The sequence below is a fragment of the Peromyscus eremicus genome, chromosome X (genome assembly GCF_949786415.1).
Source record: "Peromyscus eremicus chromosome X, PerEre_H2_v1, whole genome shotgun sequence".
NCBI classification, from domain to species: Eukaryota; Metazoa; Chordata; class Mammalia; order Rodentia; family Cricetidae; genus Peromyscus; species Peromyscus eremicus.
In genome coordinates, this window is record NC_081439.1 from 54,988,711 (window position 1) to 55,001,168 (window position 12,458).

General features: G+C 46.1%; 1 protein-coding gene across 1 annotated transcript; it reads right to left on the reverse strand.

Annotated features, from left to right (window-relative positions):
• Positions 1-1,687: 1,687 nt before the first annotated feature.
• Awat2 (acyl-CoA wax alcohol acyltransferase 2) lies at positions 1,688-11,359 on the reverse strand. Its single transcript, XM_059249918.1, has 7 exons — positions 11,275-11,359; positions 4,495-4,605; positions 4,069-4,139; positions 3,674-3,878; positions 3,264-3,438; positions 2,056-2,255; positions 1,688-1,842 (listed from the first exon to the last, which is right to left on the reverse strand). Exons 1-7 carry the CDS (start codon positions 11,357-11,359, stop codon positions 1,688-1,690), a joined length of 1,002 nt encoding a protein of 333 aa, XP_059105901.1.
• Positions 11,360-12,458: the final 1,099 nt, after the last annotated feature.

The following is a 12,458-nucleotide window of genomic DNA, read 5'->3' on the forward strand; positions in this document are numbered from 1 at the left end:
TGCTGCTTTGGGGGGTCAGCATCCTGTGTGAGATACTGTGTATATAAACTATATATAATGTATATAAACAGGGATGTAAGTTTGTGTAAATTAACGGTTTATTCTTTGCAAATAAAGTGCTCCCCCCTCCCCATTCACGAATCAGCTTGAGCTCTTCCTACATGTCACATGCTTCTTCATGAATGATGCCACTACACATGAGCTCCGGGAAGGATCAAGAACCCCATTTTGGTGAGAGCACCAGAAGGAAACTAGTCTAAAATTCTTATCAGTACATCTCATGTGGTCTCTTTGCACCAAACGACATACCTCCAGTCCGTTCACCTTAGCCTGATGTCTTACCAGAAGGCATATTGTCACAGGACAAGAACACACAGCATGGGGCCACCTTCAATTTGAGAATGTGGCATCTACACCATTTCAAGCCTTGCCCAAAACAGCTTAGAGAGATCTGACCTTCAGCTCCTCATTAATATACAAATTGGCTCATTTTGCAGACAAAAACCAGTGCTCAAGGATGTCAAGTAGCTCTCCCAAGACCACTCAACTAGTGTCTCAGCCTGGCTTCTTCCCTGGGATGCTTTCCACTCTGTCACGCCGCCGCCTCAGCTGCCTGGCCCCATGCAGTTTGCTGGAGAAACCCTTGGAAGCTAGTTTAAGGAAGGAGATCACAAGAACAGGTAGATAGCCAGTACTCGGTCTCTCGGAAGAGTTCATGGGACTTTTCCCAGCCCCAGCAGCCTTGGTCCTGTTGCAGAGGGCCTGTGCACCAAATTGTGTAATATGTGGTGACAGCAGCACTGGACGAAGAGTGGGAGAGACTTGCCACTCAAACTCAGAAAGCAAGCTTGTCATGGCTACTGGGAGCCAGGCATTCCATTTGATAATCAAATAACCAGCAGAGTTAATAGGGCCAGGGTAGTGTAGGCTAGTTTCTTGGGTGGACATGGGAAAATTAGATCTAAACCATTGACCACTCCTGTATAGTTTTATAGGGTGGGAAGTAGATATGGACAAGAGTCACCAAGGAACATCAAATTACTTCAACTTTCAAAATGCCACCCTGCACTTTCTTTTAGAAATTGAGACATTGTTTGCTTAGGGACAGGAAATGGGTTAGATGGCTGGAAGAGAATAATTTTGTGTAGCTTTTTTTTTTGTCCAGTTTACCGAGTTTAGTAACATGCAGTAGCGTTTAAACTTGCCAACTTGAGGTAAGCAGGGGAAGGATTATTAGTCCCATTTTACAGTTGAAGAAACAGGATGATGATAAGAGGTGATGGATTGCCCCTAAAAATCACAGGTCTTGAATGTGCTGCTGTCTGAACCTAATGTCCCCTGGTTCTCCAGGTCCCCAGTCCTGTAACAAGAGTCTTGAAGTCAGGAGAACGACAGACACACAAGGTCCTAGAGCCCTCCAAACAGACTACCTAGAGCACACTGTACCAGAGATGGGCTGTTTATTCTATCCCAGGTTTCAGTGAACCTCTCCTAGGGTCTTCTCTGTCTCAGGGGAAAAGGGAAAACCTAGGAGAAAGAGATGGAAGTGGAAACGGTGATCACAGAAACCAACCAAATGGACACACACCCCTCCCTCCAGGGAGGAATGCTCCAGTCAGAAGTGAAGCTCCATAGGTAACATTGCCGTTGTCAACATTTCCACACCAGCCAGCCAGGGGAATGTGTTTCAAAGTATCACCAGCTCCTGGGTCTCTGAGATGCCAAACTTGGTCTTATGTTGATCAAACAATTTGCGTAGGGCATCAATATAGAGTGTGTGGTATTTGGCCACAGTCTCCTGGCTCGGATTCTCAATCTTGGGCAGTGGTAGAGGTTCCCCGACTGCCAAGAGAAATGGAAAAGGGAAAGAGAAAAGCATCAGAACAGCTCACTCCACAGGACAGCCCCCATCCTGGAGCTCAGCTTCTCTCCACCCTGACTCTCTGCCCACCGCTCACCCTAGCCAGCCTCCAACCACTGTCAGGGTTCTGAGGCTAGCCGCAGAAGTGAATCCTAGAACTTAAACCAAGGCTTCCAATAGAAGGGCCCACTCACCAACAGTAGTTACTGGCTGAGAATAGGGCAGAAGGCCCCAGGAGTTCTTGGTAAAGCCACGCCCATAGAAAGCACAGGGGTAGACATGTACCATCTTCTGGAACCACTTCTGGAAGCGATTGATAAAGCCCCCAGGAGTGAAAATGTACTGGTCATAGAGGTCCGTCTCTCCAAAGACATAAGCAGGGATTAGAGACACCCTGCAGAAGAAAAGCATGTCCTTGAATACCCAGAAAGATAGGGACCCTGCTGAAGAAGACGTGCTGAACACCAGTATCCCCTGGGTCTGCCTACAGGCTCCCTAGACCTCAAATCCAGCTGTACAAAGGTCCCAGCTGACTATGATGGCCCATGGCCTAGGCCAGGCTGCCTTTAGGGTTGAACTAGCAGCTTCTGAAAGCCTAGTGATTCCTTGGAATGCCCAAATCTAAATCATTGTCAGATAATGCCCAAAGGCCATTTCATTTGGTTTCTTCTCCTTAGCCTGCAATGGTAAGAAGTTTGGTTTTTTTTTTTTTTTTCTGCTCTGAGGTGCAACCATAGTCCTTTTGCAGAGAGACTGGCATAAATGAGAGGCTAGGCTAGTGCAAGGCCTGGACAACACCCTGTCCGGTCCAGTCTGACCCATAGGGGGCTTTCTTTCCCTTTGTCCTTTCCTTTATTTTAACTGACAAAATGGAATATAATTTGTATATAGAAGGCTGGGGTGCTGGCTCAGTTGGTAAAGTGCTTTCCAGTCCCATGCAGGCATGAGGACCCGAGTTCGATGCCCAGAACTCATACTCTAAAAACAAAAACAAAACGTCAGGTGTGCTGGCATGCCTGTAATCCACGTGCTAGGGAAATGGAGATGAGTGGATCTTTAAAGCTACTCTACTAGGTAAATTCCAGGCCAATGACAGATCCTGTCTTAAAAAAAAAAAAAAAAAAAAAAAAAAGGTGGACTGAGCCTGAGGAACAATACACAAATTGACCTCTGTCCTCCACATGCAGGAATTCATGGTCTAGCATGTACATACGCTCGCATGTGCACACACACACACACACATACACACACACTGTGTGTGTATTTTTATGATGGCTCTATTTATTAACAATTGTTTGCATACTTCTTCCTTTCTCTTCTTAAACACTGCAAAGCCTGGTGTTCTTCACTGCTAGGCTTTTGGACATCCTCCCCACCCCCATGTCCCTGTGGCTATCCTTACCCATGTCGAAGGGCCGTGCGCACAAAGCCATACCGCTTCTTTAAGACCAGGGTGGTGGAGCCTGGCATGCTGTGTTTGCATTCAGCCAGGCCACCAACCACCACGACAAGCATGTTGCCTGTGCCCTTACGGGTAAGCAGAAAGTCCATGGAGGCTTGGCTCACAGAGCACGCCCCTGGTGGGCAGAAAAAGCGAACAGGTGCTTGGTTACTTCCCAACCTCCATAAACTATTCCTCCCCACTTTCCTCTTTAGGAAGCAGGACAGCAAGGAGCATCCTCTCCAGCCTGTGATTCTGAAGAGCTGTTTAGCACCTGAAAAGATCCCGGATTTGACGTTGCTCTTACACAACCCCTGGTTCTCCTTAGGGTAGCCCTCTCTATGTGGTTGCATGCCCTAGGGGCCACTCACCTGTAGACATTACATAGTCTCTGAGAAAAGGTACCCAGAAAAAGGCTCCTAGCGTGAGCATATAGGGAGTGATACCAGGAAAGATCTTGGTGAAGCCTGATGTTTCAGTGGCAAAGTGGCCAAAGCATGAATGGGACATGAGCCCATGAGGATGGCAGGCAAGGATGTAGTTGTGGCTGGGGGAAATATCGTGTGTCTTCAAGATCTGTAGAGGGAAGTGGAGACAGGGGAGATAAAGGCCAAGAAAGAAACTCCTCTTTTGGTCAGAGAACTGGAAGAAAAAGGATTGTGGGTTCCAGCCATGCAGGCTGAGCAACATGCATGTCGCTTTCCCAGGCTCCCATGTGGTTGTCCCCTGTACCCCAATCCTGCCCCAGATGCTGCCCTGGGCTCACCTTGATTGGGAAGTAATCGCAGTAGTGTTTCCACAGACGCCACCTCCTCACACAGGTGAACCGGCGGCCGCCTGAAAGCACAGACAAGCTCTGTCCACCTCACTCTCCTTTTCTGGGCCCCTGGGGGATACCACGGGGTCCTGTCACCTTTGCCTGCCCTCTTCCATGGCAACTGGAATAGGCCTATCAAGAACAACTTAGAATGGGCCTAGCCTCTGCCTCACTACCCACACCCACCCCTCTCTTCCTCTTACCAACTCCAGTTCCAAAATGGGTCTTTCCAAGACCCTAAACGGACCCCTTCCCTCAACTTTCCTAGCCCAGGGAGGGATAGGCTGACAGACTGCCTGGGAATTGGTCAGAGCCTCCCAGGATTACGAAAGTAGCAGGAGAAACATATGACAATGCATCCCAACAGGCCCTTACCACGCTCAGGGGTCTTCCAGTCAAAAGCCAGCCAGATGAGCATCAGCACAGTGGCAGGCCAGTACGATGTGAACACCACCAAGTAGAGGTTGACAAGGATCACAGTGGTTACTAGAGAGAAGCCAGCCCCAAGTCAATGAATTGGGAACAGTCCCTCATATCCATACTACCCTCGCTGAGTTCCGTCCACCCCAAAGTCACACACGCTCTGAACAAGGCCCACTCAACAGTCACCCTCCACACTTACAAGTGGCCCACATGTCCTTGTACCCCTTGGCTTTCTGAACCTGATTTGGGTCTAGAAGACAAATGTGTTCCTCATAACTGTGCTCCAAACAACCAGGCCTCCCACCCCACCCCACCCCCCGAACCTGCCCCAGCACTGTGCTGGGCTCTACACATAGTGTGGGTAAGGACAGGGAGCCACTGATGGCCACTGGGTATTTGAACTCTTAGAACACTTTTCGCTGACTTATATTTTCTTCTCAACAGCTTCCCTGTAAGGCAGTGGTTCTCAACCTGTGTGTAGTGCCCCCCCTTGGTGGTCAAATATCAGATGTCCCACATATCAGATATTTACATTACAATTCCTAACAGTAGCAAAATTATAGTTATGAAGTAGCAACAAAAGTAGTTTTATGGTTGGGGGGGGGGTCACCACAACATGAGGAACTGTATTAAAGGGTCTCAGCATTAGGAAGGTTGAGAACCACTGCTGTAAGGCATCAGTGGAGGCAATGCTGGAGAAAGCTCACACCTATCTTCACACAAAAGAAGGAAGAAAGGAGGAAAAAAGCTGGACTAGAATAAGACAAAGGACTGCGCTCAGCTGAAGTAAGATGGGAAAGAATGACTACAGAGTCCCGGGGTGCCACATTCACTTGGAATTCCTACTGGAAATGTGAGCAGCTGGGAGTAAAATTCTGTGGGAAATGGGTCAAAACAGAGGTTAGAAAGACAAAAGACATAATAAAAAAAGCATTTCTAATTGAACATAATAGATTGAACACATTTTGTCTTCACTTCTTATTGGAGTTCATGAAAATGATTTAAATGTTTAGGAATACAGGTCCACAAAGAGAAGAAGAATCAGAAATGTCCCACCAGTAGATGAGAGAGAGCAGTAAAATGTTTGTTCCTGAAGTGGATGAAGGGAGAAGAAACAGGCAGCTGCAGGTGGATCTCTAAGCACCTGCAGTGGAGACGCCTCCAGGAAAGTCAGGAAAGACTCCGAATCGGGAGCCTCGGGTGTCCCAAGAGGCCAGGATGAGGCACAGGCTCAAACTGCAGAAGCCTACATGAGTTCCTGACAAGAAATTTGTTAGAACACTAAGTCTTTTCTACTCTACGCAAATGGTTAATGGAAGGATTATTCTCTGAAAAACTGAACCAAAAAGATTCTGTATTCACAGAGCCTGCATGGGTCTGCACTATGTCCTCTGCATATATGTTATGGTTGTGTAGCTTGGTGTTCTGGTGGGACTCTCTTAACAGTGGGGAGTGGGGGTATCTCTGACTCCTTTGCCTGCTTTTGGGACCCTTTTCTTCCTACTGGATTGCCTCATCCTGCCTTGATATGATGGTACATGCCTAGTCTTATTGTAACTTGTTATGCCATGCTCAGTTGATATCCCTGGGAGACCTGCCCTTTTCTGAAGGGAATTGAAGAAGTAGATCTGAAGGAAAGGGCAGGTTGGGGGAGGGACTGGGAAGAGTGAAGGGAGGGGAAACTGTGGTCAAGATGTATTGTATGAGAAAAGAATAAAAAATTATTCTGAACTCCGATACAGGTGGTCTTCAACTTGTAACAGTTTAACTTACAATGTTTTGTACTTTGTAGTGGTAGAAAAGCCACAGGAATCTAGCAGAAACTGAATTTTGCCCTTTTCCTGGCCTCCAATATGTGGTGCTGTTCTCTTGTATGGTGAACAGCAGCGACAAGCCAGAGCGTCCAGTCAACCACGCTACCATAAAGATCCACAACCAACATGGGCAGTGTGCTGTGTTACTAAACTATGGTGTTGGACACAAGAAGTGTATCAAATGTATTCTGGTTGGTTGGTTGGTTGGTTGGTTGGTTGGTTGGAGACAGTCTCACAATACAGTATGACAGCCCAGGCTGGCCTCAACTTCCAGCAATCTCCTGCTTCAGCTTCTAAAGTGTTAGGATTATAGTTATAAGATGCCTTCCTGGCTAATGCATTCATGATTCATAGTATTTACAACTTACTGTAATTTGGAGAACTTCTGGACTTACATGAGCTCCAGCTGAAGGATTCTATATGCAGCAGAATAACTGCTCAGATGAGAGGACAATTTCAGATACACAGTCTCAAGTAATACTACTGGATGACATGCTACACCCAAATGAGGGAGAAGACATAGATTCCATGCTGGAAAAAGGTCCAACGAAAGAGGAAACTGAGCATGAACAGGGCTGGAAATAAATAAGCAAGTCTCCTAGGGTACAAATTGAAAGGGACACCCACTCTTAGCCACATTCACGTTCAGCCTAACATTTGAATATCCCAAGTGTGAGTATCTTAAATTTTGCCTACGTTGCCTTAAGCACTCTGGTAATAACAGCTGTGCATAAGGCCATACTGGAAGAGGGAGATGCTAGGTTCCAGCAATGCTGTCCTCAAGGAAAGAAAACATGAGAAACATTAAAGATTCCCGATGTGTTTGCACATATTGAAAGATTACCGTGTGTGTGAAATGCTTGTGGGTAAATTAGTAATAACTAAAAGATATCTAGTAAATGAACATTTGAGGGGGCTGGAGAGGTGGCTCAGCAATTAAAAGTACTTGTTGCTCTTGCAGAGGACCTGGACTTAATTTCCAGTACTCACATCATGGCTCACAACCATCTGTAACCCCAGTTCCAGAGGATCCAACAGGCAAGCACATTCTGTACATACATGCAGGCAGGCAAAACGTTCATATTATGCAGTAAAAATAAATAAATCTTTTAAATTGTTCATTAAGAATGAAAATGGGTCTATTATTAGTTCCAAGAAAAAAACAAGCCACACAAGATAATACAATATTGGTACACTTATTTCCTAATTGTAGTCAGACATTTAACCAAAACTGTCCTATAAGAATTTTGGAAGGGGCCTGGTGCTGGGGAGGAAGAGGCAGGCACATTTCTGAGTTCCAGGACAACCTCGTCTACATAGTGAGTTCCTGGATAGCCAAGGCTATGTAAAGACCCTGTCTCGAAGAAGGAGAAAGAGCAGGCAGAGGAGGAGGAGGTGAGATAATAACAATGTTGGAAGGAAGAGGTAAATATATTCAAGCAATATCATATAGAGCTCAATTCTAATTTCCTGTGTTGGAAAGTCAACAGAGAACGTCCAAAATTGTTACATCATACAATAACAGTGCTCAGAATTCCAAATAGTAAAATTCAGAAGTATTTTTAAGAAACACACTTCAAAATGCCCCTGGGGTACAGAGCTATGGGTAGTGCCGAGGCTGGCAGTTGTAGACTCTGGACATGAGACTCATAAAACTTTTTGGATAACTAAAGAGAGGTGTGGGTCTAGTCCAAAGAGCACTTCATTTCTCTTAGGGTTTGCTCAAACCCAAGCACAGCTAAAGATATCTTGTGAGCGTGGCTGGGGAGCAGCCTAGGATGGAATGAATCCTGGATCTCCCACTCTCATTGCTGAACCTTAGCTCCTCATCCACAAACCGTTGCTGTCTTCCCTCTCCTCCTCAGAGTTCTTACAGAAGTCTTCTCTCAAGGTCTTCGGGGTCCAAATGGATATGGTGCCCCACCAAGGGAAAGGAACTGGGAGGGCTGAGAAGGGACACACACACACACACACACACACACACACACACACACACACACCAGTCCCATTGATGAAGAAGGGCCAGCTTTGGTGTCCACATCTCCTGTCACCAGGACCAAGAGCTCTTGCCACACTACCTGTCTTTCCAGTACAGAACCAAATTTGAAGTACAGGTCCTGAGGGCCAGCTTTCTTCATGTGCTCACCCCTGTTTCACCCATTCTTGACCCGTTTCTGTACCACCTGCCCTTCTGGCAGCCCATGCTGGCACGTGCGGTCTTGATCTTGCTTTCTCTTTTTCTCACTGGTGGTTTTGTTTTAATCCTCACATTATAGTAATTCTTCTCCACTTCCTTGACTGTCTCAGCCCTTCCTTCTGTCCAACCCCATCACTACCGGCCTGGTTCAGATTCCCACCCTCTCTCAACCGCCTGCCAAAACAGCCATCGCCATGTCCCTTCCTGTCTCCTTGTAATCAGTTTACTCCAAAGAGCTGAAATAGACTTTCAAAACCACAAACCTAATGTCATCACCCTGTGCCAAAACCTGTCCTGGCTCCACGTGACCTTGCAGAAAAAAGCCAAACTCCTTTAAACAGTTTCCGGTGTTCTCAATAATCCTCCCCCATCTGTTCCTCCAATTCCTCCTCCCTCTGTCCTGCCTTCATTCAGTAAAAGTATATTAAGTAGCAATTCTGAGCTCACTCCCATCTCAATGTATCACTGTCAGCCCTTTGAATACTCTAAATTCTCACTCATCTTGGTCTTTCCATGTGGTGCCTATTTACTGTCCCCAAGGTTCATCCCTTCTTCACTGGTTTCTTAATTTGCCCTACAGGAGTCAACTCAAGCTGAGTGTGGTGGCACACAACTTTAAACCCAGCACTTGAGAGGTAGAAGCAGGTGGTAAATTTGAGGTCAGCCTGGGCTACATAGTGAATTCTAGGCAAGCCAGGGCTACCTAGTGGGATCTTGTTTCAAAAAAAAACAAACAAACAAACAAAAAAACCCAAAACAACTAATTGCTGATGAACATACAAAAAGATTTTCAACCTCATTTGTAATTAAGGAAGTTCAAAATAAGACTGTGACTTATTTATCACTTCAATCCACAGTAGCTAGAACTGCATATAGGTTCTCCATTCGCTTCCCTTCCTATGCTGTGGTAATCCCTGAAACTACATTTTCCAGTTACAATTGGTGGTGCCTATACCAACCTCAACAATAGAGTCCACAGTGAGCTGAGACTCCTACCACCTGTTTGGCAAACAAAAAAAAGGTCATTTGTTCACTTAAGCCACTAGGTTCCACCTAGAGTATCCGGATGAATATACCCTAAGTACACCCATTTGACGAAGAAAGAGGATAAGCAACTTGCTAAAACGTTGCTTATGAAGAGTAGAGCTAGAATCTGAACAGTTAGTTTGGCTTCAGGAACTGTTTTCAACACCTATATTATATGCATATCTCGTAGCTATATGTATATATACATATGTGTGTGCATTCATATATGTATGCATTATATACACATTCATAAGCTCCATCATCTGTGGCTACACACACACACACACACACACACACACACACACACAAACACACACAATTAACACAGCTATGTCTGAGGCATGAGATTGGTGAGTGGATTAAGGACGGCAAGAAGGCATCCCGAAGGTGCAAGCTTCCTCGCCCTTCCATGAACAGTCAGCCACTCTTCCCTACTTCGAACTCAGCTCTTTGACCTTGGGCACTTGGCTGTCTTGTGGGAACACAGTCGCAATGATGGAAAGATGGAAAGATAGTAACAAGCCAAGACTGGCGGGAGAAGAACTTGAAAGACAACACAATTCCTTCCCTGAACTTGAAAGACAACACACTTCCTTTCCTACGCTATGGTAACCCCTGAAGCTACGTTTTCTGTATACAATTGGCAGTGCCTATGCCACCCGGAACAAAAGTCCACAGTGAGCTGAGACTCTTACCCACCTGTTCGGCACACTTAATGTGAACAAGAACATAGTCTCACTAGTCTGCCAGTCTAGTGTGCACACCAAGCTCCACACCCAACCTCCCAATCATCAGTGAGCAGATGCAAAAGACAAAGAAATTCTCAGACAAAATGTTAGCCTTTGTGAGCTCACAACTTCTCCACTGCCTAGCTTGTGGTCTTGAACAAACGACTTTTGCTACATGAAATTCACCTCTTCGTGTACACAATGCAGATTATTAGTCTCATACGGTGACGAGACTACTGTTTGGCATTTAAAAAGAGGCCAGTGTCTGTTAGCTAACACTATGTGACTATTATTTAGCATTACATGTGCAGCTATCAGTATGACTTTTTAACATGATAGTAGCTTATGCTTCGTAAGGCTAATATAAAATGAAATAATACATGTGAAAATATGTGGGCCAAAATAATGTTTAAGAATTCCTTTATCTGGTTGCTTCCAGTTCTGATTGCTCTCATCTGTCATTTAGTATTAGATGGCTCTGGTACCTACTCTTGGCCCCCCTACTCTGTGTCACTAGTCCAATGATTGGTTGAGGTAAGAAATGCCCACTATCCTATTCATTGGCATGCCAATGTACCAGGGTCATGTCCCTGGAGCCTGCCTATAGTCTTCATGGCAAGGCCATTGAATTCATGCCCTTGACTCCTGTCAGTATTCATATGAACTAGTGTTCGAGCAAGAATTTTCTTGGCCCCCTCCTGTTGTGATGGTTTGTTCCAATATATAGAACACCATGACCAACATGTAATTTTCATGAAGGGCCCTGCAGACACATGCATGTTCGTGCCCATGTCCATGTGGTCACAAATACCCAGCCCAAGGGGTGAGGCCACAGGCCAGGGTAAAAAGCGTTCTACTTTGCCTAGAACAACACAAATTTTGAACAGTGAGCATCCTACTACCCTAGAACCTTCAATACAAGGCAAGCCCATGTAGTTAGATGCCTCTAAGTAGCTTGAAGACTCACCTATAACCAAGACACTGAGGGCCCACTGGAAAAGAGCAAAGACCTCCAGGGCAGTCTTGATGTTCTTCCTAGTGGGCCAGAACATTATGTCCAGAATCTCCGTAGCTCCAGGTAAACGCTGCTCGGCTGTCCAGCCCTGACTGCTCTAGGGCTTGCCATGTTTCCTCTCTCTGGCTTTCTTTTCCAGCTGTTGTATAGTCTCCGCCCCTTGCCCCACCTTTCCACAGGACTGCACGGCCTCCCACCGCCTCTGCTTGTCCATTTCCTTTCAGCTGCCTACCTGCCTGCACTCTTACCCACTTGAGTTCAGCCTGGGTTAAGATTGTGACACCCCCACTGTACACCTGGAGAGTGGTTGAAGCCCTGATGTGGGAAGTGAGTGGGTGGGATGGGGCTGGTGAGAGGCTGCCAAGCCCAAATCTGAAAATGGGAGAGGTGTGGGCAGGACAAAATCCTGGACTCACATGGGACAGACTCAGGGCCTACATCTCTGTAGGCCCAACTGTTGATAATCTTGGTAAGAACATAGCTGGAGGGCTGATGAGGTTACAAGCCAGACCTACCTTTGTCCTTCAGGTCATCACAGTGAAGTGAAGCCATTACATGCAGAACTGTGAGCAGACAGTGGGTGCCGAGCAAATTCCCTATTGAATGAGTAGACAACTGGTAGGGCGTACTGTGTTGTTCTGTGTTGGGGAAGTTTTCGAATAGACAAAACTTGTCTACCATGAAAAATCAGCAGTTGTTGCATCTGCTAAGGAGTAACTGAGAAGTAATTTGATGGAATTGGGGTGGGGGCATTAACTTTCTCATTGTCTTGATGAGATTTTGAGTTGCAAATAGCAAAAGCAGATGTCAAAATACAGTGAATGGGGGGGGGCTGGGGAGATGGCTCAATGGTTAAGAGCACTCGTTCTTGTAGAGGACCCAGGTCCAATTCCCAGCACCCATATGGCAGCCCATAACTGTCCATAATTCCAGTTCCAGGGGATCCAACCCCCTCTTCTAACTTCCTTGGGCACCAGGCTTTCAGGTGGTGCAAAGACACACACACAACCACACACTTACGCACATAAAATAAGTAAATCTTTAAAAAATAACTTTAAAAAGTACAATGAGTTGGTCGGGTGGCAGTGGTGCACGCCTTTAATCCCAGCACTCGGGAGGCAGAGCCAGGTGGATCT

Coding starts and splice junctions, on each gene's coding strand:
- Awat2 (XM_059249918.1), bottom strand. CDS start 11,359: ATGTTCTGGCCCACTAGGAAGAACATCAAGACTGCCCTGGAGGTCTTT. Junction 4,606..11,274: donor CCTCAGTGTCTTGGTTATAG/GTGAGTCTTCAA, acceptor GCTTCTCTCTAG/TAACCACTGTGATCCTTGTC. Junction 4,140..4,494: donor CTGGAAGACCCCTGAGCGTG/GTAAGGGCCTGT, acceptor CTGTGCTTTCAG/GCGGCCGCCGGTTCACCTGT.